A 27,030-nucleotide genomic window follows, 5' to 3' on the forward strand; every position below is an offset into this window, starting at 1 on the left:
TCGGGTCATGATCTTGGGATCAAGACCCGCATCAGGCAGCCTGCTCAGCGGGAAGCCTGCTTCACGATCTTCCACTCTCCCTGCTTGTGTTCCTGCTATCGCTGTCTCTCTCTGTCAAATAAATAAATATTTTTTAAAATGTGAACAAATTGCACATAGTGCAGAATTCAAAAGAAATAAAAGGATATAGAGTAAATTGCAATTTGTTTTTATCTGGAGAGAAAATAGGCATTGGGTCCTCTTCTCCCAACCTAGGAGATGGCTTTATTAGTCAGGAGAACTCATGCTAGCTGCTGTAACAACTCCTGAATCTCGGTGGTTTAATGGATTTTGCTCACATCCTAGATTCGTGCCAGTCAGGCAGCTCTCCCTGATCCCGTGTCACTCCCTCTGTGTAGTGACAAGAAATGTAAGATCTTTCTATGATGTGGTTTTGCCATCTCAGAGCCCTTCATTTCCGGCTACACAGATTGGGGAGTGTGAACTAAGGATAATGGGAGATTTTAGGGGCCAGCCCCAGAACTGATAGACATACATCGCTTTGTCAACATTGCATTGGCCTAAACTATTCATATTAGGAAGGCCGAGGAGTGCATTCCTTATGCATCCACTGGAAGAGGAACAGTGTTGGTGAGTATCCAGCTAGTCTGTGCAGTAGTGGTATGGTTCCTCATACTCAACTGTAACCTAGGTATCTGTTCTCTTTCCACTCTAGGTAGTGTACCTGGCCAGCGATACCTTCAACTATAGTGCCATTGACCGAGTGAAGTCCAGGGGCAAGCGGCTTGCGCTAGAGAAAGTGCCAAAAGTTGGGCAGCGATTTAATCGCATCGGGCTACCACCAAAGGTATACCCAGCACCTGTGTGGCTAGGGCAAGGTGATGATGTGTGTGGTGTGACTATCCCAGTGGTGAAACAAGGCACCTAGAGACTTGTCTATAGGCATGAATATGTCTGAGGCTCCTGTCTCCCTCATTTCTGAGGCCCTAAGGTTTGGGGAATAATTCTCCAGAGAACAGAGCCCTTCACTTTCTCACTTTACTCCTCCCGCCCATTTAGATGGGCTTCTTGAATTTGTATGGGGAATCCCATGACCTTTTTCTGATATAAACGCCACAGGGCATTATGGGCCACCTGGCTTACTTGTGGGCTCTCTGGACTTGAACAGTGGAGAGATACCTTTTTCCTCCTCTTTGGCTGCAGGTTGGTTCATTCCAGCTCTTTGTTGAAGGCTACAAAGATGCAGACTATTGGCTCCGGCGTTTTGAAGCAGAACCTCTCCCGGAGAACACTAACCGGCAGCTACTGCTGCAGTTCGAGCGGCTGGTGGTGCTGGACTATATCATCCGCAACACTGGTGAGCAGCGCTGGGCAGCCCGGGGCCCGTGCTGGACCACCGGGAGGTGCGCAGAGGCCTGGGGGCTTGCCAAGCTCCACACCGGAGTGCCTTCTTGGGATGAAGCTTTCCTAAGTCAGAAGGGCCTTGAAAATACTTTTCCAAGACAAACTTTGTTCAGGCACACTGTGTGTGGTTACCAGAGGTGGTGAGTCCTGGAGCCAGCAGTTACTAACGTTTTATCTTAGCCTCTTTCCCCATCTCAGATGGAAGACACATTGGCTCTCCCCAAGCGACATCAAGAGTACTTTTGTTCTTGATCCCTAGTCACTCATAGTAGCAAGACTATCCCAGGACAGTTTTATCTTTAAGTACCTCATATCCATGCACTCATTTGGTATTTGTCACTTTGTGACTGGCTTATTTTACTTAGCATATGACCCTAAGCTTCATTCATATTGCAGCATATATCAGAATTCTTTCCTTTTTAAGGCTGGATATACATTGTATGTATATACTGTATTTTGCTTATCCATCCATCAGTGGACAGTTGGATTGCTTCCATGTTTTAGCTTTTGTGACTAATGCTGCTTAACACGGGTGTACAAATATATTTGAGACACTACTTTCATGTCTTTTAAGTATATACCCAGAAGTGGAATTGCTGGAGAAAATGGTAGTTCTGTTTAATTTTTTTAAAGTGAAATATGGTTAACCTATGTTTAATTTTTAGAGGAACTGCCATCCTGCTTTCCACAATGGCTGCACCGTTTTACATTCCCACTGGTGGCGCACAGGGGTTCCAGTTTCTCTACCTTTTCATCACCCTTGTTGTTTTCTGGGTTTTGTTTTGTTTTTCACTCATAGCCAACCTGATAGGTGTACTGTGGTCTCTCATTGTAATTTTGCATTTCCCTAATGGTTAGTGATGTTGTGAACATCCCTTCATGTACTTTTTGGCCATTTGCGTATCTTTGGAGAAATGTCTGTTCAACTTCTTTCCTATCTTTGAATCAGGTTGTTTTCTTGTTGAGTTATAGGAGTTTTTTATATACTCTGGATATTAATTCCTTATCAAATACGTGATTTGCAAATATTTCCTCCCATATTGTTGGGTGCCTTTTTATTTTGTTTATAATATCTTTTGATGCAATTTTAAATTTTCATGAAGTCCAGTTTGTCTATTTTTTTAATTTATCATCTGTGCCTTCGGTGTCATATGTAAGAAATTATTGCCAAATCTAATGCCATGAAGCTTTTGCCCTGTGTTTTTGTCTTATAATTTTGGGTCTTAGAGTTAGGTCATGGATCCATTTTGAGTCAGTTTTTGTATATGGTGTGAGGTGAGGGCCCAGCTTCATTTTCTGTATGTGGATATTCAGTTTTCCCAGCATCATCTGTTGAAAAGATTATCTTTTCATCATTGAAGGTTCTTTTCACCCTTGTCAAAAACCATTTGATCATATATGCAAAGGTTTATGTCTGTATGGTATTTCATTTGTCTCTGTCTGTCTTTATGCCAGTACCACATTATTTTGATTTCTATAGTTTTGTATTAGGTTTTATTGTGAGAGTTTAGTTTAGTTTGTTTGTTTGTTTGTTTTAAAGATTTTATTTATTTATTTGACTGAGCGAGATCACAAGTAGGCAGAGAGGCAGGAAGAGAGAGGAAGGGAAGCAGGCTCCCCGCTGAGAGGAGAGCCCGATGTGAGGCTTCATCCCAGGATCCCGGGATCATGACCTGACCTGAAGGCAGAGGCTTTAACCCACTGAGCCACCCAGGCACCCCTTGTTTTTTTGTTTTTTTAAGAGAGAGAGGGCGTGCTCATGTGCATACAAGTTGGGGAGCAGGGGAAGAGGGAGAGAGAATCCTAAGCAGGCTCCATGCCCAGCACAAAGCCCAAAACAGGCTCCATCTTATAACCCCAAGATTACAACCTGAGCTGAAACCAAGAGTTGGACATCAGCAGACTGAGCCACCTAGGCGCCCCTGCATGGTGTAGTCTTTAGATTTTGTGTTTCTAGGAATTTGGCCATTTCATCTAGGTTATCCAGTTTTTTGCCATACAGTTGCCTATAGCACTTCCTTATAATCCTTTTTTTTTTTTAAAGATTTTATTTATTTATTTGACAGAGATCACAAGTAGGCAGAGAGGCAGGCAAAGAGAGAGGAAGGGAAGCAGGCTCCCTGCTGATCAGAGAGCCCGATGCGGGGCTCGATCCCAGGACCCTGAGATCATGACCTGAGCCAAAGGCAGAGGCTTAACCCACTGAACCACCCAGGCACCCCGCTTATAATCCTTTTTTTAAAATTTTGATATAATTGGTAATAATGATCTACTTTCATTTCTGATTTTAGCAATTTCAGTCTTTTTTTTTTAAATTAAACTAAATAGCTAAATGGTTATCGGTTCTATTCATCCAGTGAGACAACTGTTGTAGTTTAGTTTTAGAGCATTTAGTTTATTTATCTATAATGTACATACAGATATATTTGGATTTTCATCCACGATCTTATTATTTCCTTTCTATTTTGTGTTCTTGTCTTTTTTTCCCCGCCCCTCCTTCCTATGATCTCTTTTCTTCCTTGTTTTCCAATTAGGAGCACCTGGGTGGCTCATCTGGTTAAGTGTCTACCTCTTGATTTCGTCTCAGGTCATGATCTCAAGGTCTTGAGAATGAGCCCCATGTCAGACTCCGTCCTCAGCACAGAGTCTGCTTGAGATTTTTAATTCCTCTCCCTCTGCCCCTCCCCCTGCTCACACATGCTCTCTAAATAAATAAATAAATAAAGATCTTGATTATTTTGTAAATATTTCATTTCTCCTCTTTTCTAGCTCAGGAGTTTAAATGCTTTGTCTTTTCTCTTGATGGTTAGTCTAAAGATTATCATGTGACTTTTTGATTTCCCAAAATCTAATTGGTAGAAACCCTTAGCTTCTCCAGGCTTTTGTACTATTAGCATCATACATTTTAGTTATATATGCATGTATGAATGTATATGTGTCTGTATGTTTGTACATATGTTAAACCACTTTTTTGTAAAATCATAAGGTGATATTGTCATTATTATTACTGTTATTAATAATAATTATGGAGACGTTTGAGCATATATGAAACCTGTAGGCACTGGTCATTCCAGCCATAACAACTATGAGTCCATGACTGATCCTATCCCATTCACATTTCTGTTTACTTATCTTATTATTATTTATCTTTTTAAATATTTTTATTTATTTGACAGAGAGACAGCAAGAGAGGGAACAGAAGCAGGGGAATGAGAGAGGGAGAAGCAGGCCTCCCCCTGAGTAGGCAGCCCAAGGTGGGACTCGATCCCAGGATCCTGGAGTCATGACCTGAGCTGAAAGCAGACGCTTAACAACGTGTGCCACCCAGGCACCCTCTTCTTTTATTATTTTAAAGCAAATTACAGATCTGATTTTAAAGATTTTATTTATTTATTTGACAGACAGAGATCACAAGCAGGCAGAGAAGCAGGCAGAGAGAGAGGAGGAAGCAGGCTCCCCGCTGAACAGAAAGCCCGATGTGGGGCTCGATCCCAGGACCCTGGGATCATGATCCGAGCCGAAGGCAGAGGCTTCAACCCACTGAGCCACCCAGGCGCCCCCAGATCTAATTTTATTCATAATTATTTAGTGTGTGTCCCTACAAGATAACTTAAAAAAACTATCATACCACAACAAAGTTAATATTTATCTAGATTTACTAATATATTTACCCATTTTATTGCTCTTTAACTTTTTCCTATATGTCCAAGCTTCTGTTGGGGATAATTTTCCGTTGACTTAGAGAACATATATACATATTTTATTAAAATGTTATTTTTGAGAGAGAGAAAGAGAGCACAAGCAGAGGAAGAGGCAGAGGGAGAGGGAAAAGCAGACTTCTTACTGAGTGGCGAGCCTGAGGCAGTGCCAGATCCAAGGATCCTGTGATCATGACCCAAGTCAAAGTGAGGTATTTAATCAACTGAGCCACCCAAGTGCCCTGACTTAAAGTTTTGTTTTTTTTTTTTTAAAGATTTTATTTACTTATTTGTCAGAGAGCACAAGTAGGCAGAGAGGCAGGCAGAGAGAGGGGGAAGCAGACTCCCCGCTGAGCAGAAAGCCTTATGCGGGGCACAATCCCAGGACCCTGGGACCATGACCTGAGCCAAAGGCAGAGGTTCTAACCCACTGAGCCACCCAGGCACCCCAACCCTGACTTAAAGTTTAATACTAGTCTGCTGATGACGAATTTTAGTTTTGTTTGTCTGAAAATGTCTTTATTTCACCTTCATTTTTGAAGGCTATGTATGCTGGGTATAGAATTTGGAACTGGCAGTTTAGTTAAATAAATCCATTCCATTGTCTTCTTGTTCCCATGATTTCTGTGAAGTCAGTTGTTCCTGTATTATTGTGGATTCTTTGAAGGTAATCTCTTTTTCTCCAGCTCCTTTGAGATTTTCCCTGTATTTGATTTTCAGAATTTTTACTGCAATGTGCTTGGTGTAGTTTGCTTTGTATTTATCCTGTTAAGGATTCACAATTTCCCTTGAATCAGTAGTTCGATACCCTTTGTCACTTTTGGAAGATTCTCAGCTATTCTCTCTTTTATTTATTTATTTATTTATTTAAGTTTAAAAACACTTAACATGCACCTCTATACCCAGCATGGGGCTCGAGCTCATGACCCCAAGATCAAGAGTCACCTGCCCTTCTGACTGAGCCATCCAGGCGCCCCTGTTCTCTCTTTAAATGATTACTTCTGCCCATACTTTTCTCCATTCTCAGAAGAGAATTCAGTCACATATTGTTAGAAACACTTTTTTTCCTGGTTGCTTTGTTCTTCTCTTTTTTGTGTGACCTTTCAGATTATTACTTCTGTCTTTGGCAAAATCTACTGTTAAGCTCATCTGTCAGATTTCTCAACTTGGTAACTAAATTTTTCAGTTGTTGAATTTCTGTATGATTCTTTTTTATTGATTCTTGTTTTCTGCTACTATTCTTTTTTTTTTTTTTTTTTTTAAATTTATTTGACAGAGAGAGAGACATCACAAATAGGCAGAGAGGCAAGCGGGGAGGGGGGCAGGCTCCCTGCTGAGCAGAGAGCCTGACTTGGGGCCCGATCCCAGGACCCCGAGACCATGACCCAAGCCGAAGGCAGAGGCCCAACCCACTGAGCCACCCAGGTGCCCTCTGGTACTATTCTTAATCTTGCTTTTTATCTTCTTAAACATATCAAGGATTTTATCTTGAATATTTTAGTGTCTAGATCTTCATTGTTTGGAATCCCTGTAGGTTTTTAAAATTTTTCTGTCTTCTTATTTTTAGTCGTGTCACTATATCTCTTTTTATATACCTGGTTATTTTTGATTGTCAGATGTTATATATCAAAAATCGTAGAATTATTTGGAAGCCTAGGATGCTGATAAGAGTCCTGTGTAGAAGTTGTTTGCATGTGGCAAGCAGCTAGGGGTACCAGCAATCCAGAGTCACTTTAATTCCAGGTATTGAAGGGAAACTCTGCTTAGTTCCAAGGTGTAGTGGGTCAGGTTTCAACCCAAAGCATGGGTTATTTACCATGGTGTCCTCCCCTTATCAGTCACTGAACTAGGATTTTGTCTTCCCAGCTCCACAAGGCTGTTAGAACACTGTTGCACCTCTCATCCTCTTTATCAGCAGGTGCTCTAGGAGAAAAGAAGCCACAAATAATGGACTTCCTGTCTGAATTGCCTTTCTCTCCCAAGTCTCAACACTTTAACTCTTAATGGTCTTGTTAAAGTCTCCAATACCTTCAAGAGATTTAAAAATATTTTAGGGCACCTGGATGGCTCAGTCGTTAAGCTGCCTTTGGCTCAGGTCATGATCCCGGGGTTCTGGAATCTGAGCCACACATTGGGCTCCCTGTTCAGAGGGAAGCCTGCTTCTCCCTCTTCCACTCCCTCTGCTTGTGTTCCTTCTCTTACTGTGTCTCTCTCTGTCCAATAAATAAATAAAATCTTTTAAAAAAACTTTATCAGTTTTTTATAGTTTTCTCAGTAGAGTGATTGGACCAAGTGCCCAAAATATGTAGTCCATCATGACTGAACGTGAAAGTCACCCCAGTTTTTTCTAACTCCATGTTTCTGTTCACAGATCGAGGCAATGACAACTGGCTGATTAAATATGACTGTCCAATGGATAGTTCTAGCTCTCGGGTAAGAGGTTGATCTATGGTAGTGTGTATGCATAATACAGAAACAAATAACAATCAGAGATTAAGTCACATAGATTCAGAAGAATCTAGATAGCACATGTATTTAAAATTGATGGGTTAATATTTGATAGAGTTTTCCCTCCATCTGTTTTTTAAGTGGTATCTTATTGAATGATGTTCATAGATACCGAATGAAGAAGGGTTCAAATATATTTGGATATATTTGGTCTGAGACCAAATATATTTGGTCTGAGAAGTAGTCCATTAAATGAATCTATTTAATTTTGTTTGGCCAGTAATTTCTAATCTTTTTTAGAATACTTTTCTCATAATAGACAATTCCATAGAACCTCAGTTTAGAAAAAGCTGCTTCCTGCAACTTTCCTTACTTTCTCATTGCTTTCATCCTCTATCATGCTTTTCTATTCCTGCTCAGTCTGCACATTTTAAAGAATTAGTAGGAATGCTACCTAGAATAGGAGAGTAAGGTTGACTTTTATTCTTTATAGTAAGTGTTTTTTTTGTCCGGCTTTATTTAAATAGAACTGACATATAACATTGTGCAGATTTAAAATGTGCAACGTGGTGATTTAATGCATGTATATTTTGCAAAATGTTTACCACAATAGATGGGTTAACACATTCTCATAGTGTTTTTACTTCCTTCTCTAATAGTGGTTCTCATATTTGGTACGTGAGAATCATCTGAAGAGTTGACTAAAAATAGTACAAACTCTTTGGGCCTTTCCCCACTAGGTCTTGGGTAAAACTCAGGATTCCATTCTTTTAATAAGATATCCTAGGGGATTCTGATGCAGGTATCCTCAACCCACATATCCTGTTTCTGTGATGGCACTTGTGAACCTGAAGTAGGGAGCCAAACAGTCACGAGAATGTCTGATGGGCTCTCATAGGTAGACTGCCCTACTCTGCAATCAGCCTTGTCCTTTTCCCTTATCACTGAAATGGCAAGAGACTCTTGTGCAAGAGCGGCCAGCTGTTATCTTCCATGGTTCTGTTGTGTCACAGGAAAATGTGGTCACCAGTGAAGTGGCATCTGGTCAAAGTCTACACAAAAGGACCTTGGCTGGCTGATGATTTGCTTTTTCCTTTTTCTTTTCATAGTCTCAGAACTCTCACTGCCTTTCACTAGGAGGAAAGGCACAGAGTTATCTTTGTTATTGTCAGTTTCCTTCTTACCAAGGGCTGTGGCAGCTCCTGGGGAAGTGCACCTTTCCTAAGATAAGGGACTCTGAGACCCTTGAATAGGCCAAATCAGAGGTGCCATAAATGTCCTAAGACTAGGAGCTGTGGAAACTAGTCAGAGGTCGACCAAGGATTGGTGCCTGTGAGGGTTGAGGTAGGGTGCTCTGCTACTACTATAAAGGGCTTGAGGTAGGTGGGACCCCAAGTATTTACTCTTCCCTTGCTCTTTAGGACACAGACTGGGTGGTGGTGAAGGAGCCTGTTATCAAGGTGGCTGCCATAGACAATGGGCTGGCTTTCCCCCTGAAGCATCCTGATTCCTGGAGGGCATGTAAGTCTAAGACCACTGTGGTCTGGCTCTTTTCCTGCTCAGTCTTAGTTTCTCATCTATGCAGTGAAGATAATAATACTTCTATGGCAGGATTGCTTTAAGAATTGATGGAATAATGCAGCTCATGCATTTAGCACAGTAGCTGACATATAGCAAGTACTGCAAAATACAAAGTATTATTGTCATTTTTACCTTACATTATTCCTATTAAAAGCGCACAGCTGAGTTTTCTCATCTGTGTTTTTGTTTTTCTCGTTCTTTCTGAGGACTATCTTACTTATCCCATTTGTGTTTCTAAATATAAGCTGTTGTCAGTGTTCTGTCTTCCTTGTTGATACCCTGGAAGTCAGCCCCTGTACTGTTAATAATGGAGAAACTCTTGGAAAGAGAGAGAGATACAAGTAGGAAGTCATTAGCCCCTTTGCAGTACAGTCTGTCTTCTCAGAAGGAGCATCTGAATGTCTTCATTGGCAAGTCACTGGACGGTCACGTAATGTCTGAGAAAGAGCACCACCTCTGAGATTCTGCGGTCCTGGCCTTGAATCCTAATTCCTCTACTCTATAGCCTTTAGGATTTACATCCCTTGTAATTTTCTTTCCTGTTGTATATCATGTGAGAGGGGCATTCTGCCTTCTGCAGTGCTCTGATAGGTGGAGGACATAGATGGACAGCTTTGCTTTGTGCCTTTCTTTTTTTCAGATCCCTTTTACTGGGCATGGTTGCCCCAGGCAAAAGTCCCATTCTCTCAGGAGATCAAAGATCTGATTCTTCCAAAGATATCGGACCCTAACTTCGTCAAGGACTTGGAGGAGGACCTGTATGAACTCTTCAAGGTTAGCCCTGGGAGCCTCAACCTTATAACTATATGGAAGAAGGAATTTCTAATGGCTTTTCTAATGGCTCCTGATACAAGGAAGAGAGAATGGCTAACACTCCTCTGACCTGTGGTAGCCAATGAAGAGTAAGCAAGATTCCCGCATGTGGACAGCAAGACCTGGTTTGGGGCAATTTGGACAAAAAAAAAAAAAAAAAAAATGACGGCTGTGGTGAATCACCGTGGGTTTATCCTGCGTGTCATGGGCTGCACCGTGTCTGCAGAGCTCTCCTTGGCAAATGGAGCACTAGAGCCTGGAGTTCTGTAGAATCAGATAATAATGAGACTCAGGACAAGATATTTACTTGTTCCCTTTCCCCATCTGTGAAACAGAGTTCTTTGGGTGGTAGTTAATTTGACTAAGCCTCATAAGCTCCATGTAAGTTTTCTTTATTAGAAAGTTTTTGTTTAGGGGAAGAAAATGGGTTCCTCTGAGTGATTCATGAAGGCTCTATCTCTGCCCTTTTGCAGAAAGATCCTGGTTTCGACAGGGGCCAGTTCCATAAGCAGATTGCTGTCATGCGGGGACAGGTAAGCCTGGGACTTCCTCCTGGCGTCATCCCTGGGATCTCTCTGGGAGGGTCATGTGCTCATGTTGAGTAAATGTGTAAAGCTTGTGTTTTATACCTAGTCTATGCCTTACTTACGACTCTGTCGTAGCATGTGGGAGAGGAAAGGGAGCTCTTGCAAATCTCCCACCTTTTCCATGGTATCCAGTGCTTGGTGAGGCACTATGTGCTCAGCTCTGTGCCAGTTGCTGGGTGGTTCATTGGTAAATTTACCCAGTGGCCCCTGTCCTCAAGTTGCTCAAGGAAGGCCATATGCTTTGGTAGTTAAGAGCTAGCCTCTGGAGTCAGACTTGTTCACTACTTACAAGCTCTGTGTCCTTGAGCAAGAGCCTCTGCTGCCTTGTTTATAAAATGTGACAATAATAACACCTTGCAGAGTTGGGCAGCGGATTACATAAGATAATGCATATCAAGTGTTTAGTAAAGACAATTACCTAGCACATGGTTAGTACTCATATATTGGCTGTGGTTATAATTTTTGTTATCATGGTTACAAGTTACATTATTTCTTTTTTTGGAGATTTTATTTATTTGACAGAGAGAGACACAGCAAGAGAGGGAACATAAGCAGGGGTAGTGGGACAGGTAGAAGCCAGCTTCCTACCGAACAGGGAGCCTGTTGCAGGGCTCAGTCCCAGGACCCTGGGATCATGATCTGAGCTGAAGGCAGATGCTTAATGACTGAGCCACCCAGGCACCCCTACAAGTCATATTATTTCTTCTCTCACCACTTCACCTTCAAAGAGAGCTAGAGAAACTCCTAGAGCACTGTTGATCTTCCAAAATATAGTAAAGACTATGCCTGAAAAATTGTTTTAAAACTCGTAGGGCACTGACATTCTTATCACTTTAAAGAGATCTGGGATGGCCTAGTGGTTAAGGGGCACACACTGATCTTGGTGCCTGTGTTTGGATTCTGGTTCTGTCATTTATTGGCTGTGAGGTCTTGGAGAAGTTGCTTTATCTCTCCTTCCTTTAACTTCTCCATTTGTGACCTAGGGTTAATAATAGCACCTATATCATAGGGATATTATGAAATAAATAATTTGGAGTAGTGCATGATGAAGTTCTCAGTGTGCATTAGTTGTTTTATGATTTGGTATATAGATAAAGCAGCTTTCACCTCCTTAAAGGATGGGAAGGTCTTTCTAGTTGTAATTAGGCATTTACCTCTTCCTACCGTTTTGGTAAAGGGTTCTGGTGAGAGCAACTCTTGGGCTTACTGAGTCCATGTTTCCTTGGAAATGGGACATACAAAGGTTTTAAGAGCTGCAGTTGTTACAGCTGACTGCATATCAGTAACGTGGCCTTCCTACATTTCTCAAGTCATGTAAGGGCCCAGTTAAGCTGGCAGGATATTTGGAAACCTTAAAAACCACATAATGTACTGTGATATTATGGAACTCAGCATAAAGGAATGAACTTCTTCTCAAGTTTATGCAGCCTGTGCCTCTGTCCCTGTTGTACTATCTTCCCTAATCCCTTTCCATCTTATTCCCTTGTCAAAACCATAGCACCCCTCCTCTCTTATATCCAGTTAAGGATGTTATCTAGAGTGGCAAAAGAGGGGTGGGAGAGTGTAATTTTCTTTCTCTCCGTTTTATGCCCTTAATGTCCTTTGAGGGCCTTTTGGTCTCTTAACCTGGAGTGCCTACCTCTGAAACACCGGAAGCTTCATGAGCATCCAGCTCCTTTTTAGCTTACCAGTCACACACGCCTAGGCAGAACAAGCCTTTGCCTTCCAGACGCCTGACCTGCCACAGGGAAAGGAGGTCACAACCCTTTACCTATCCAAGCCTAACCACAGAGTGCCTGTATGAGGGCCCTGAGCCAGAGGGGAAGAGTCCAAACTCCCAGAGAGACGGAGTTGGATGACAGAAGTTGTTACTAACTGTAAAGATGTCACACCAGGTGTTAGAAAGAATGCCGAGTCTGAGGTAAAGCCTCTTTAAATGGCATATTTGAAGACAATGTTTATCCTTTAGCATTATATGCCTGCTATCAATCTTTCGTCAGCTTTTTAATTTGAAAGATTTCAAAGCTTCAGTAAAGAGTAGACTCTTTCCCTGGATTCGCCAGTTGTTATACTTAGTCAGCTACGCCTGCTTTACCTCTATCTATTTGCTTATCTGCCGATTATCTATTGGAATAATATCTATCTCTATATATCCCTGTAATTTCCCTCTTTAATATACCTGTGTAACTTGTCTCCTCCTTGGGAGATTTATATATATATATATATATTTTTTTTTTTTTAAAGATTTTATTTATTTTATTTGACAGACAGAGATCAGAAGTAGGCAGAGGCAGGCAGAGAGAGAGGAAGGGAAGCAGGCTTCCTGCTGAGCAGAGCGCCCAATGCGGGGTTCGATCTCAGGACCCTGTGATCATGACTTGAGCTGAAGGCAGAGGCTTTAACCCACTGAGCCACCCAGGCGCCCCTGATCGATATATTTTTTTTGGCCAAATCTTTAGAAAATAAGTTGTAGATAATTTGACATTTTACCCCTGCTGCTTGAGCATGCATGAGAGGCAGCTTGTAACCCAAAGAACAAAAGGAAGCACAGGAAGAACCAGCCAGGACAGGTTTAACATCCTCTTAAGTTGGGTAGTCTCCTGCACAATTCACTCCAATTCCATTTGAAGCTCCTTTTCATTCTCTACCCTGAGTTTTGTGTTCAAAGGTTTTGAAGCAGTGGAGGATTCTATTAGATACCAAAACAATTAAGTAAAAAAATAATTACTGGTAGGTTCCACGTCAGACCTCCCCCTTCTGTTTCAGGTGTATCTCTGCCTCTTTATGGGCAGCATTTGCAGACCAAGGATATTTGTGGTTTGAGGGCTATGTGTCTGTGTGATTTGGGGGTGCAGCCTTGCTTACCCTCCCCTGTGTCAGTGGCCTGGCTAGGAAAATCTTCAGTAGTTTAAAGAAGGCGCTCATCAGGGCATCTGGCTGGCTCAGTTGGTAGAGCATGTGACTCTTGATCTTGGGGTTGTGAGTTTGAGCCTCATGTTGGGCGTAGAGATTATTTAAAAATAAAATCTTAAAAAGAAAGGAAGGAAGGAAGGAAGAAAGAAAGGAGGGAACTTTTAAAAAGCAAGCAAGCGTATAGGCTATCATAGGACAACTTCCATTTTTGTACTGTCCTATCAGAGAAGATAAATGGTGGTGATTCTAATTTTGACAAACATTCCTGTAAAAATATATACATATATTTTTAAAATATTTTATTTATTTATTTATTTATTTGAGAGCGAGAGAGAGAGAGAGAGAGAGTGAGAGAGCACAGTTGGGGAGAGGGAGAAGCAGATATCCTGCTAGAGCAGGCAGCCCAGTGTAGGACTCAATCCCAGGATCCTGGGGTCATGACCTGAGCCCAGGTAGACACTTAACCCTTAACCCACTGAACCAGCCAAGCACCCCTCCCATGAACACATTTCTTAAATATCTGTAAAATATGGACAAAAGTTGGTAAAGAGCTAAATGCAATGTGGTTTCCCGAATGGGCTCCTGAAATAGAAGAACAGTCCTGGAAGTCTGAAGTTTGGTTAATAGTAATGTTTCAGTGTTAATTTCTTAGTTTTGGTAAATGGACTGTAGTTATGTGAAAATTTAAAATTAGGGGAAACTGAGTAAATTGTGTGCAGGAACTCTCTATACTATCTTTTAACTTTTCCTTAAGTTTAAAAAACTGATAAAGAGACAGCATTTGAGAGACAAGCCAAGTGAAATGCTGGCTTTTTTCAAAATACATAGTCTTTGCAGGAAAATCAGAGAATATAGGATAAACAACAGTGAACAAATAAAAATCACCTATAATTTCTTGACCCAGAGATAATCACTGCCAACTTGCAGAATTTTTCTTCTCTGCAGATAGGTAGATTGGAAGATAGAATTTCAGAAAATGAAAGTAGAGTCACATTATAATACTGGCTCCTATCTCCTTCCTTTTCTGTCTATTGACATCAGGATCAGCTTTCCATGCCAATAAAGTAGATCTTTTAATTGCTGTTTCTTTTTCTTTTTTTTTTTTTTTTTTTAAGATTTTATTTATTTATTTGACAGAGAGAAATCACAAGTAGATGGAGAGGCAGGCAGAGAGAGAGAGAGGGAAGCAGGCTCCCTGCTGAGCAGAGAGCCCGATGCGGGCCTCGATCCCAGGACCCTGAGATCATGACCTGAGCCGAAGGCAGCGGCTTAACCCACTGAGCCACCCAGGCGCCCTAATTGCTGTTTCTTATCCCTTAGATCGTTAACTGATCCCATACTCTTGGGCGTTTATACCATTTTCACTGTTATAAACAGTACTGCACTCTATTCGTGGAAACTATGCATATATAAGATTACTGCTTTAGTTCCTATAAATGGAATTGCACACTCAGAGGGCCTGTTCACTTTTAAGCCTTTATCATCCACTTGCCTTGCTGAAGAACTGGCCCAGGGTCCAGCCCCATAGCCTGGCTCTGAACTCTCCTCAAGTCTGAGGCCTCATCTTCTTCTTCTTCTGTATCCTTACTAATAAGAAAGGCAAAAAGTGGGAGGTTTTGATTTAAAAAAAAAAAAAAACAAAATTGCGTTTTTTAAATGACCAGAGAGATTTCCATTTTCTATATTTTGCCCCTTATATTCTACTTTTGGAAACACCCTATTTGTATAATTTTCCATTAATGTGTTTAGTTTTGTATTGATTTATGGGAGCACTCTATCAGCAGGTCACCCTTCAGAGGCAGACCAGGATGCCTTGGTCTTTCTCTCACTGATCTTATTTTTCCTGCTGCAGATCCTAAATCTGACCCAGGCCCTGAAAGACAACAAGAGTCCCCTGCACCTTGTCCAGATGCCACCCGTGATTGTCGAGACGGCCCGTTCCCACCAGCGGTCTTCTAGCGAGTCCTACACACAGAGCTTTCAGAGTCGGAAGCCCTTCTTCTCGTGGTGGTAGCCCGAGAGGCAGACAAAGACATGTTTGAGACTTGGGCTAGGAGGAAGCCTGGGGAGTGGGTTGCAGGAAAAGCCAGAGATGCTGGTGGAGAGCAGTGCCCTTAAGAACCCTTCTTCTCTGCTCACCAGCCCCTCAGGGCTTTCCCAAGCACAGGGAGAAGCACAGTCGGAGGGACAGTGTGTGCTGTTGGGCCCTTCTGATTGCTAGGGAGGGCTGGAGCCTCCATGCGAGTGAGTAATCCAGAAGCCCCGGAAGGAGCATCTCCCAGCATCCCTTGGGGGCAAGCTGGGAAATCCCCTTCCCTCCCTGACACCCTGCTCTGTGGCAATTCTCATTATATTCTGCATCAGAAAACGAACACACAAATACGAATTTAAATATTAGTAGCAAAACCCAGGCAGAATCCCAGATCCTCTCAGGTCAGAAACCTGTGATCAAGACCTAAATTTGCATGGGCCCAGACACTCAGGTGCCTCAAAGTTCCTTACTCCCATGGACCATACCGGCTGGGTGATTCAGAGAGCCACTGGGTGACTCACCAGTTGGGACAGACAGAAGCCACACCTTTCCTTTGTTTTTTTTTGCCAGGTTTTCTTCCCCTTCTCCCACCAGTGCAATAGGCTGACTAAAAGCCTCCCAACCCAGTTCTGGCCAGGACACTTTTGCTCCAGAACTCTCAGTCGTTCTGCATATAATCATAGAGATCGGCTCTGCTCTCTGCCCTCCCTAGTCCAGGCTTGCAGTTTACCCGTCATTCAGGCAAAGGCAAGAGGGAGGAAGTGGCCCTCCCAGCATGCAGAAGCAATCCACTTGGCCTAAGTGCATGCTGGGAGCTATAATTGGCCTATAGGTAAACTTATCCCAGCCTTGCTTTCTGAGTCGGGGTGATAAACTCCCCCAGGTCCTCTAATTTGTTCTGTTGTTGGGTATTTTTTTTCTCAACACTTTTGACTTAGGGGTTCAGTTCTGGGTCTCAGTGAGTTGCATCTCAGCTCATAAGAGAATAGGATATTAGGTCCCTGGATTTCTTTTTATGTTACCACTGCTGCCTGGTGGGAGTAACGGGACTCATTCTCTTCCTAGTGGGCAGCTTCCCTTTGCTCCCGACTTCTTGTTACTGGCCAGTGTTTCCTCGGCTCCTTGGGAGGGGCAGGGCCCAGAGGAGAAGGGCCTTCAGACTGCCCCCCAGCGCCTGACCAGCTCAGTGTGCATCTTCATCCTTCCATGTCTCTTCCCTCAGCTGGCCCCCTTGCCAGGTGTCTAAGCCCTTTCCACACCAAAGCAAAGAATGGCCTCCGGAGGCAGCAAAGAGGGTGCCATCTGTGGCTAAGGGGCAGTTCTGCGCTACTGGACACTTCAAGATTCTGGCACCCTGCGATTGGTCAATCAGCCTTGGAAAGAAACTATCTTGACGGTTTGAAAAACAACCAAAGAAAGGGAGCGAGGACTATGGCTCTGTGCCCTCTGCTTGCCCAGCTCCCGCTGCCCAGGAGGCAGAGCAGAGATGTGCAGTCCTTTTGTCAGCTGGGCCAAGTCGGTCCCTTTGCCTCCCAGCCCCCAGGAGCCAGTTTCTGGTGGGGTTCCCTCCAGCTATCAGGAAGAGTTTCTGGGAGCTGGCTATGCATGCCCTGTGGACAAAGACACAGCTCTTAGCCCTGACAATCTCATTTGGCCGACCTGGAATCTGGCCTTGGGGACCGTGGTGGCGACAGTGCCTGCGCCCAGATTACAGGAGCAGCAGGGCTTCCGGAGGCCAGAGGGGACCCAGGTGTGTTTAGCTCTCCGAAGACCTCTCTATACAGACCTGTTGGTAAAGCTTCCCACATGGGCTATGAGAGAGTCCAAGCAGTCTTAGAGGAAGCTGGTTGCTTCCCCCAGCCAAGTAGATCTGCACATCGCCCTCATCTAGACCACCTCTGTGATGAGAAGGAAATTGGGTCCAACGAACGAGGGGGCTGGTCCCAGTCTTGGCAGGCAAGAATGTGGGGTATCCTTTCTTGGCATGTCTCCATTCTCTTTGAGGTCTGTACTCAGGTTGCCTTGAATGTGGACTTGGGGAGAGCTGGGGGCCCAAAGTGCCAGGGAAGGCTTCTGGGTGACACTCATGGGACAGCCCAGCCCTCTGCCAGCCCCAGGTCCTGTCCCCGTGTCAGGGAGGTGAGGCTGGGCTGGGAGAGTGCTGCTGCCTGTGTTGTTCTTCCAACGCACTGTAGAACTTGTATGTAATGTATTTAAATCAATGAAAATGTATGAATAACAAGTCCAGTTCTGACTTTTTTTGTCTAGTGATCTTGGGTAAAAGGAAGACAAGGTAGAATGCAATTTTAAGGACAAAGGACCATGTGTTTCCATGGAGTTGCTGAGATAATGGCTCCTGAGTTATACAGGTCCTCATTTCCGAAGTCTCAGTGCTTAATATTCTCATTAACTCATTTGACACCAAAACGTGACCTGAACCTACACTGGTATGAATTGAAGCTATTTGTAACCATCATATTTTTCTCTTAGTGTGTGTATATTTGTTGCAGAAATATTAATGTTCTGTTACGAGTTATTTCCCTGCTAGGGATTAGGCACTATTTGCACTGATTACTTCCTAAAAGCTGGAAAAATTCTGAGTAACAAAATCATCTAGCTCTAAGGGTTCGGGGTGAGGAACTGTGGACTTGGCTTCTCTTCTGGGCCACAGGAGGGCAGCCCTGTTCTGTGTGCACATCATAGCCTGCTTGAAGCACTTTGAACCCTGAGTCCTTTAAGTGATGGGTAATAGGACAGATAGGATTCCTTGGAGCAGAGCTGAATGCTAATGAGCACATAATATGCTATTGAGACAAAGCTGGCAGAGTAATCAAAAATCCTCACCTTAAAGGTTTTTAGGCTAGGAAACCTCAGATAATGCCGGAGGCTCAAGAATAATTGGCCCGGCTGTTGTCCCACCTCAGTAAGCATGGTTGGCCCATGGGGGTAAAGAAACCAGCTGAAGGGCTGGCAGGCAGCACATTGACTGCAGACTCACTGCTCACTATGCAAGGCCTACTGGAATAGCCCTTCCCCCTTCTAGACCTGGCAGGAGTCCAGGAGCCACCTCTCTCCTGTGGATCAGGACTGCCTTAGAGAAATGTTGCCATCTCCCAACCAGATAGCTTCTGGAAGAGAAGGCTCTGGCACAGGGGATTGGGGGAGTTCACAGGGAAAAGGAGGCCTGTCCTGTTTCCTCATTCCTGGGAACACCTCTTCCCCACAGTAAGCACCACCTTTCATCCCATGGCTCCAGAGTGTCCATTTGGGGATCGTCTTTTTGTGACAGACAAACTGCTATTGATATGAATGTTTTTATTTTGCCACTTAAACCATGGTTTCCTTGTGCTAGCCGGACAGGGGCGGGGTGTGGGCCGGCTGCTGGACCATGGGTTACAGGAGGAGCAGGAGGGTTAGTAGCAGGAGTGGTGAGATGCTCAGTCCGAGTGCCCATCACGTGACCCTCAGGGAAATATCATGCAGCCCAGGTATACTGTAAGATGGGAAGAGCTGAGGCGCTGTTTCTCATTCTGGTGAGGAATGGGTCCCACATAACCTAGAGCTCAGGGGACATTTCCAGTCCTCTTCTGAGTGGGCTGTGGTCTTTCATTTATCCCTGTGGGGGTGTCTGCCTCAAATCTCTCTTCCTTCTTCACCTCCTGGGCCCTTTGGCAAAAGTCCCTGTGATTCCTGGGGAAGATACTGCCATTGCCAGCCCCTTCCCTGGATCAGTGTCTGATCTGATGGAGGTAGCTTGTAGGGCCTGGCTTCTTCCAGTTCCGGCGGATCCTGGCACTTGTCCTTCTGGAGTTCAGATACTGATCATCAGAAGCTGTCTCTGTGGTACCACTCTGTGGGTCGGCCAGTGGAGCACAGGACTCAGGGATTCTGCGAGAACAAGTGTGTGATAGGCCCATGTCAATAGGAAGAGCAGAATGGGGACTAAAGAGATTGTGGTCATGAGGATCTATTAAATCACACTGTTTGGAGTAAAATAAGCCCAGGGCTTTGGCCCTCTGAGAGCTAAAGACCAGACAAAGCTTTCAGATGTCTTTTCCATAAAGAGAGCTGGGTTTGTCAGGGTGTGTGATACTCGGCATTTCTCCAGCTTCCTCATGCTGTACTCGTGACAGCCATCAGTGGTCAGCCGTGATAGGAGACCAGAGGAACCAAGTAACCTCCTTAGCAAAGTGTTTTAAAACAGGGATTGCAAGTCAGCTGGAGTTGGTCTGAGGAAGGGCCCAATCAGCTTCCCCTGGATGTCCTGACTCAGAAGACCTGTTCAGGTCTAGTGCTCTGACTGGAGGCCCCGAGAAGGCAGCGGGAGAATTAGAGCCCAGAGCATAACCCACAATTACTGGTTAGGCCACATGTTTCAGCTTGACCTCCTGGGGCTCACTGTTCTCAGGCTGTCAGTGACCTAGGCAAAGGCGGATGACTAGGGAAAATTTAAAGTTCTTCAACACTTTTCAAACCTTAGTACCTCTGTGGAACCCTCCTACACTATAGTCTATAATTCCACAGGCCAGATTTTAACCAGGCTTACTTGTGATTGTTACCTGTTCTACCACAAGGAAACAAATTATCTTCCTTCCAAACGATAGTCCCTCCCTGCATTCCCACAGAATCTCTGCAAATCACGACCCAGGCCTGCCTTCCCGTGGAAGTTCACAGGGTCCAGTATGACTCCCATAGTAACAGAGATCACGGGCATGGAATAGACCTTGCCCCTGCCATGGCCGGTACTCACAGTGAGGCCAAGTCAGTAGCGCCGGGCAGTGGTGGACAGGGCAGCCTTAGCGCTCACCTTCCCTCTGCCCTCCAATTCCAGGAACCCACCTGAGCCGGCTGCAGTGGTGCAGTGAGTTGCCCAGGGGTTTCGGCCGGGGAGGCCTCTTCCTACGCAGCCTCCTCAAGGCCTCTGCCACACGGTGGTCTCCTGCACACTCCCAGATGATCTGTGCCCGCTCCTCGGCCAGCTGGTCCCCACTGCGCTCAAATAGGCCCTGGATCTGCAGCAGCTCAGCATCCTGGAAAATGTTGGCTGATGCCTGCTTGCGGCCCCGGGCCTCAGCTGGGGCCTGCCATGGGGGCGGCTCGCTCACCACAGAGGCTGGGGTGCCCATCCTGGGTGCTCTGGGGAAGGAAAGCATGGAGAGACATTAGCTTATGGGGCCCTTCCCAAACCTGGGGTCCTGGTGAATGCAAGCCTTCTGGCGTTTCTATTCTCCAGGCACTTAACGTGCAGAAAGTCTTGACTTAAAGTCACTCTACCTTCTAGGGCACTTGAGGGAAATAATATCACTAATGACAGTTAAACTATTACAAAGTGCTTATGTGTGCAATGCACATACTAGCTTACTGAGGAGTCCCAGCAGCCTGTGACGTCAGAATGGTTTATCCGCACCGTACAGATGAAGAAATGCAACTCAGCTAAAATGATCCTTTGCAGCCACAAAGCCTTGCATAAGTGCGGAGCTGGGAGCAGAACCCAGGTCTGTCTGGCTGTAAGCCCAGGCCGACCCCAGGATACCTAGGTCCTAAGGATGGTGCTAGGAGTAGCCACCATGCGGTATTGAGCATGTAGAGGTACGGAGCATGGCTCTAGGAGTTGTAGTCATGTGACCTCCTTGACACGTGAGCACGGCAGCCCTCTTTGCGAAGGCCCAGGTTCTGTAGCACAGAAGAGGAGGGTTATGGGATTGGGCCGACCACCCTGGAATCCCACTTCCAGCCACCTCCACCACTGCCTGGCTCAGCTGGTTTCCATACCAATTCTGCTTCACAGAGTCGCAGTGAGGACTGAGGGAAGACAGTGGTAAGAACAGTGCTCAAGGTTCTAAAATTCTGCTTTCCCATTTATAACATGGAGAACAGTCATCCCACCTATTTTCAAGACCCTGGAGAGAGCCCAAGTTCAAATAGTTTAGCAAACAGTATGAAATAGATCTAGCTGCAGTCCAAAAGGCCATGGCAAGGAACACAGGGGCGAAGAGGCGGCTCCAGGGTTAGAATATACAACCATGGGCAGAGGCTGAAATCTATAAGAAAATTCGATAAAAGGAAGCCTCATGTCAGTGCCCCCTCATAGGAAATAAAAATTCAATTAAATGATCATCCTCAGTTCTAGAGAGTTCTATTTGAATAATAAATAATAATAAAAGGGGGCTCACTCACCCTACCCTTGTCTCCAGTGCAGCCTGAAAACGCTATGAGATTGAGATTGGGAAGCAGACTAGAGACAAGGAAGACCTAGGACCTCGGTATTACACAGAACTGGACTCAAATCCCAGTCTGCCACCTTCCTAGCGGTGACCCTAGGCAAGTTACTCAACCTCTCTGAGCCTCTTTGCTCAGCTTGTAAACTGGGACTCAACCACTTCTCAGGATTGCTCTATGGACTGAGCGTGCCTAGTGTGGTATCAGGTACAGGGTAAGGGCCAAATAAATGCAGATTCATAACCCCCACCCCCATGCCCGTTTTGACCTTGACTTTTGTACTTGGGTCAGGGTATGATAGGGTCCCTTTTCCGCTGTTCGGGCCTGAGCCAGCAGAGGACTTGCCTGTGCTCCCTCCACCCCTCAGCGCCAGGCCTAATGGCAAAGGTCAGGTAGTTACACCAGACCTCACCTCATTCCAGAGAGCTACAGAGACACCTGTCACCCAGGAACTAGCCTAAAAAGGGAATAAAAATTAATACATTTCAATACAAAATGTCCATGCTCCCTGTAACAAACAGAAAGGAAATCATATAAAGCATTCCCAGCTTCTCTGCCCTTACTCTCACCTGCCTTTGTTCTGAGAGTTTGAGACCTCTCTCCATTGCGTTCAGACTCCTCAAATGTAACTGGCCCTTGCTCCTCACCTCAATAGCAGCCCTCCTTATTGCAGTAATTTCCACATTCACCCTGTCCCAGTGTCTAGACCTCTCATAAGAACCCCACTCTTGGGGCGCCTGGGTGGCTCAGTGGGTTAAGCCTCCGTCTTTGGCTCAGGTCACGATCTCAGGGTTCTGGGATCGAGCCCTGCATTGGGCTCTCTGCTCGGCAGGGAGCTTGCTTCCTCCTCTCTCTCTCTGCCTGCCTCTCTGCCTACTTGTGATCTCTGTCTGTCAAATAAATAAAGAAAATCTTAAGAAAAACAAACCCCACTCTTTTTTAATAGGGATTTCATTTCTTTTTTTTTTTTTTAAAGATTTATTTATTTATCTGACAGAGACACAGTGAGAGAGGGAACACAGCAGGGGGAGTGGGAGGGGGAGAAGAAGCAGGCTCTCCACTGAGCAAGGGGCCTGACGTGGGGCCCAACCCCAGGACCCCGAGATCATGACCTGAGCCAAAGGTAGGTGCTTAACGACAGAGCCACCCAGGTGCCAAGAACCCCACTCTTCAAAGAGTTCAATAACTAAAATAAACCTTCAGAAAACTTTCAGATGAATGAACTCCATAAAAATTGTGCTTTTATCTGGAAATGGGAATTTTAAAATCTACCTCTCCATAGGCACTATTACAGAATCCAATTAAAAACCTAGTATGTGTGGTAATGAACTCTCCTGAGCTGGATGATAAAAATGTACTGTGACCAGAAAACAACAGTCACCAGGGAACACTTTCAGGCTGATAAAAAAGCTGACTCTGGGTCATCTACTCTGCGTCAGGCGACACGACAATATGCATGATGGTTCATCCTCAACGTAATTGCAGGAATCGGGCACCGTTACCCTCCTCCCAGCTCAGAGGAGCACAGGAAGCTGAGACACAGATTCAATGCCTGGGGCTCGGCCAAGGCCAGGACCTGGTGTGAAGGGCTGCAGCCGTGTCTGAAAACCTCAGTTGCCTTCACAACCAAGCTCCAAACACGCTGCTGGCTCGTCATCTCTGTGAGGGATATTTCACTATTCTCACCGAAGTCACCAAGTTGGAAACCTGCCGGTGGAAAAGGAAGAGCCATGGCCAGCCCACACATAAGGCAAGGGCGGGGCTGTACAATTTATTTTAATCTTTTCATTAGCGTCAGAGCTGTTGACTCTGTGGCCCGCTGTTCTAGCCTTGAACCTGTGGCAGTCTGAAGAGGAATATCCCCAACTTCCACAAAACAAATCTGGAACTGCAACGCAGCCCAGGGCACACAATGCTGGCTTCTGAGTCAGAGCCCTAGTCCTGCCACTCGCTGGCTGGGCCTCCGTGGGCCTCAGTTTCCTCCTTACATCTGTAAGAACAGGTTGATGCCTCTGGTCTCCAAGGGCGTGTGTGGTGTTAGGGATTCTATGATGAGGCTAGGTCTCTACGGAAGCGGTGACTGGGTCTGCCTGGCTGCCAAGGCCTAGACGCAACATGTGTGGACAGGCCTGGCTAATTAGGTGCCAGGAAATTCCCCAACCAGTAGTTCCTCTTTTCTGCCCTCCTCAATCTTCCCTGGAGACAAGACAGTGTTTTGCTGGTGGGATGTGGGGTTAAGGTCTGGGAGAAGACAGAGAACTCACCGCTCTAAAGCACTCCAGGGACCTAGGCTGGCTACGGCCAAGCCTGGGACACACTCCTAGGCTGGTCTGGGTGGTGGGAGAAGAGGTTAGTATCGTATCTCTCAGATTCGGGCAATCTCACCCTCTCCTCAGAGAGAATGGCAACCAGCTTAAGTAGCAGTGCTGTCTCAGGGATGGCTTGGAGACTGACTTCCCAGATATTCCTAGCCACCACATGTGTATGGCTAAAAGGCCCTACACGGCCCAACCTCCAGCTGCTTGTGTCCGAGTTACAGTGAATTACAAACACACCAACAAAATTTCTGGGGGAGTCTAAACCTCCAGCTTCAAACATACCCTCCATGCAACCTGGGACAGGGGGCCTTGGCACCTCCAGATTTCAAGGATCCTCCCTCTTAGCTCTGCCTGCCACCCTGGGCTTGAACCAACAGTCAGACTGAGAATGAAAATCAGTGGAGTTTCCATAAGATTAGATGCAAACTTCCGGAAAACGAGTCAGAACACTTGTATTATCAGAAGAAACTGGTTTTTTTTTTTTAAAGGTTTTATTTTTTAAGTAATCTCTACACTTAATATGGAACTTGAATTTATAGACCGAAATCAAGAGAGCCATGCTCCGCTGACTGAGGCAGCCAGGCACCCCAGAAGAAACCTCTCTTATTCAATGTGTTCTTCCCCCCCCTATTTTCTTGGACAAGACCTGAATCTAGGAAAATCAGTGTATACTTGAACAATGGTACTTTTTTTGAACTGGAAAATGCCACCGCAAGGATATTAAAAGATTATAAATGGATCTTTCATTCCAGAGCTGACAGCAAAGAATATAAACACAGGTCTGTGAACAAATGAGTAAAAACTCACTGCAAAATACTTCAGTTTGACATAAACTAGCTTAAAAATGAACCCACAAAGTAAATACCAAATGTGGAAAATGGCGAAGTTCAACTTGTTTTGACATAGGCAATAAATGAATGAGAGAACTCTAACGAAGAAGTATATTTAAAAAGTGACTCACCAGACAATGAATTTGTAATACATAAATAGGGTACACAATGAGCATCCTTTGTAGTATGTGAAGCTCAGTTTAGACAGCTATTCCGATCATGGTCTCAGGGAGGCTCAGGTAACCACGAGAGGCAGAACACACTTGTGTGAGCTGGGCAGCAACTGCTTTCCCACTCAGCTCCCCTCCTTCAGATAACCCTGCTGATGGTAATAGTCTGTAATTGGAGGCAAAGGGCCTCTTGGATAAAGAACTGGAGGCTCTGGCCCAAGGCCCAAATCAACGCTGTGGCCCTGGCCTGCTCCCCCGCCACTGGACAGCAGCCAAAATCTGTGGCTCCTCCACTGGGAGGCCCAGTCCACATGGCCATGTGAGCCCCCCAGGCCTCAGGGCCTAGCCTCCTCCAGAAGTGCCTGAGACAACTGCATACATATAGGTCTCCAAACCTGATGTGGAAGCGGAGAAAGGAACAAGGCCCTACCCCTAGACCCATACTCAGATACGACTGGAAAATAAACTCTAGATGAAGGAATAACTCTTTTCAAGAGTTCAAGAACCCTGAGTTCTGGCTGTGCTTCTGAAAACCGGGTGACATTGACAAGCCTGTTTCCCCCTGCCTCATTTTGCTCATCATCAGAATAGTGAGAATAAATAACTTGTAAGGGAATAAGGGAGATAAAAGTATGTGAAAGCATCCATCCCAGCACACTGCATCATGAATGAGTGATGTAAGGGAAAGACTGTTTAACAACTAGGCCCTATAGAATCATTGTCATTTTCATGAAACTCCCTCAAAACAGACCTTCACTCTTGGGAAATGAGGGTAAGGGAGATGGATTCATCTGTGCACTTTTAAATCACAGCTGCCACTGAGGCAGCTTGCTCCCTGTCAAGCACAGAACATCGCTTTCAAATAGGTAATCTTTTTAATCCTCACCCCAAGAGTCGGCGCTATGGTTATAGGTTATACCCATTTTACAGATGAGAAAGCTGAGCTCAGAAAGGTTAAGTAACTTGCCCAAAGTCAAACAGGAGGTAGGTGGTGAGGCTGGATATACCCAGGTAGTATGACCCCAGCGCCCAGCCCCTCCACCACTGTTATTTTTGTTCTGCCAGACGGCTGACGAGGTCGTCGGGGGAAGGCACGACCCAGAAGGCTCTGAAACCTCTCCGAGCCTCCTATCTGCTTCTGCGGGTTTCGGAAGGCGCAGGGATTGAAAGTCAGGTCTCCCAAGCCAGCCTCGGCGCCCTCAGCGCTCCACGGCCCCGTGAGGAGTAAGAGCGATTACTCACCACGCTGAAGGGCAGCGCCGACAGACCTCAAATCGGGATGGGGCAGGCTAAGATGTGCGCACTCCAACCCCTTCACGGCCTTTCGAAAGGGCGGGCGTAGCTCTACGCTTCCTGCTGCGAAGGTGCTCACAGGGACCTGGCGGCGTTCACCCACAGGACGAGAGCTTGGGAGGGGATATCCTGGCCTAGGTCGCAGGGCGACATCCCCAGCACAGGTCAGCCCCCGGGGCTCAGACGTGGCCGCTTCGCACAACGTCGGGCCCTAAGTGGACCTGCGGGTTCGGGAAGCCGCTGCCACCCGGGTTCTGATGGCCCGCCACCCGCTCCCACCGCAGCGCGAGCCAGGCCTCCAATCTACGTACCTGGCCTGGCCGCCCAAGGCGGGCCACCTAGGTCACAGCCCCGACTCCCGGGAGAAAGCGTTCCCCAGCCGGGGAAGAGCCAATCCACGGCCGAGCCTTGGTGAGAGCTTCGGTCGGAGCCTTCCAAAATCGAACGTGGAGACTCTGTGGGCCAATCATCAGCAACAGAGGGGAGAGGGGCGTGTCAAGGCTCCGCCCCCTTCCCTTCGCCGGCCTCGAAACCTGAGTGCGAAGATTCCGCGGGCCCAATCAGCCGCGGAGCAGCGGAGAGGGGCGTGTCCGCCGGGGCCCCTTCCCTCCGCCCTCCGCCCTCCACCGCCCCAGCGCGGCGGCCGAAGGCGCCCCCTTCATTGACGTCAGTGCCCTGGGAGAGCGCGGTTTTGCTGGCGCGGGAGCGGGGCGGGGCCGCATTC

At 45.7% G+C, this 27,030-nt stretch overlaps 2 protein-coding genes across 2 annotated transcripts in view; one reads left to right on the forward strand and one right to left on the reverse strand.

Moving 5' to 3' along the window:
* Positions 1 to 17,718, forward strand: part of PI4K2A (phosphatidylinositol 4-kinase type 2 alpha) — a 30,306-nt gene extending 12,588 nt beyond the window's left edge. Inside the window, exons 3-9 of the mRNA XM_032312480.1 lie at positions 716 to 847; positions 1,204 to 1,357; positions 7,474 to 7,535; positions 8,972 to 9,071; positions 9,772 to 9,905; positions 10,418 to 10,477; positions 15,297 to 17,718. Coding sequence (XP_032168371.1) covers positions 716 to 847; positions 1,204 to 1,357; positions 7,474 to 7,535; positions 8,972 to 9,071; positions 9,772 to 9,905; positions 10,418 to 10,477; positions 15,297 to 15,458 — 804 coding nt within the window. The 3' untranslated portion in view covers positions 15,459 to 17,718. The remainder of the gene's footprint in view (positions 1 to 715; positions 848 to 1,203; positions 1,358 to 7,473; positions 7,536 to 8,971; positions 9,072 to 9,771; positions 9,906 to 10,417; positions 10,478 to 15,296) is intronic.
* Positions 17,719 to 18,776: 1,058 nt separating this feature from the next.
* AVPI1 (arginine vasopressin induced 1) lies at positions 18,777 to 26,552 on the reverse strand. Its single transcript, XM_032312498.1, has 3 exons — positions 26,256 to 26,552; positions 20,316 to 20,612; positions 18,777 to 19,364 (listed from the first exon to the last, which is right to left on the reverse strand). The coding sequence occupies exons 2-3, from the start codon at positions 20,600 to 20,602 to the stop codon at positions 19,205 to 19,207; spliced, it is 447 nt and encodes a 148-aa protein (XP_032168389.1). The 5' UTR covers positions 20,603 to 20,612; positions 26,256 to 26,552; the 3' UTR covers positions 18,777 to 19,204.
* Between the last annotated feature and the right edge of the window lie 478 nt (positions 26,553 to 27,030).

This window comes from Mustela erminea, chromosome 14 (assembly GCF_009829155.1).
Source record: "Mustela erminea isolate mMusErm1 chromosome 14, mMusErm1.Pri, whole genome shotgun sequence".
Classification (NCBI taxonomy): Eukaryota; Metazoa; Chordata; class Mammalia; order Carnivora; family Mustelidae; genus Mustela; species Mustela erminea.

What these genes read in the sequence shown, in the direction of transcription:
- AVPI1 (XM_032312498.1), bottom strand. Translation starts at nt 20,602, where the DNA reads ATGGGCACCCCAGCCTCTGTGGTGAGCGAGCCGCCCCCATGGCAGGCC. An exon ending in CACCACTGCAGCCGGCTCAG is followed by an intron (nt 19,365 to 20,315) that starts GTGGGTTCCTGG and finishes TTGTTCTCGCAG; the next exon opens with AATCCCTGAGTCCTGTGCTC.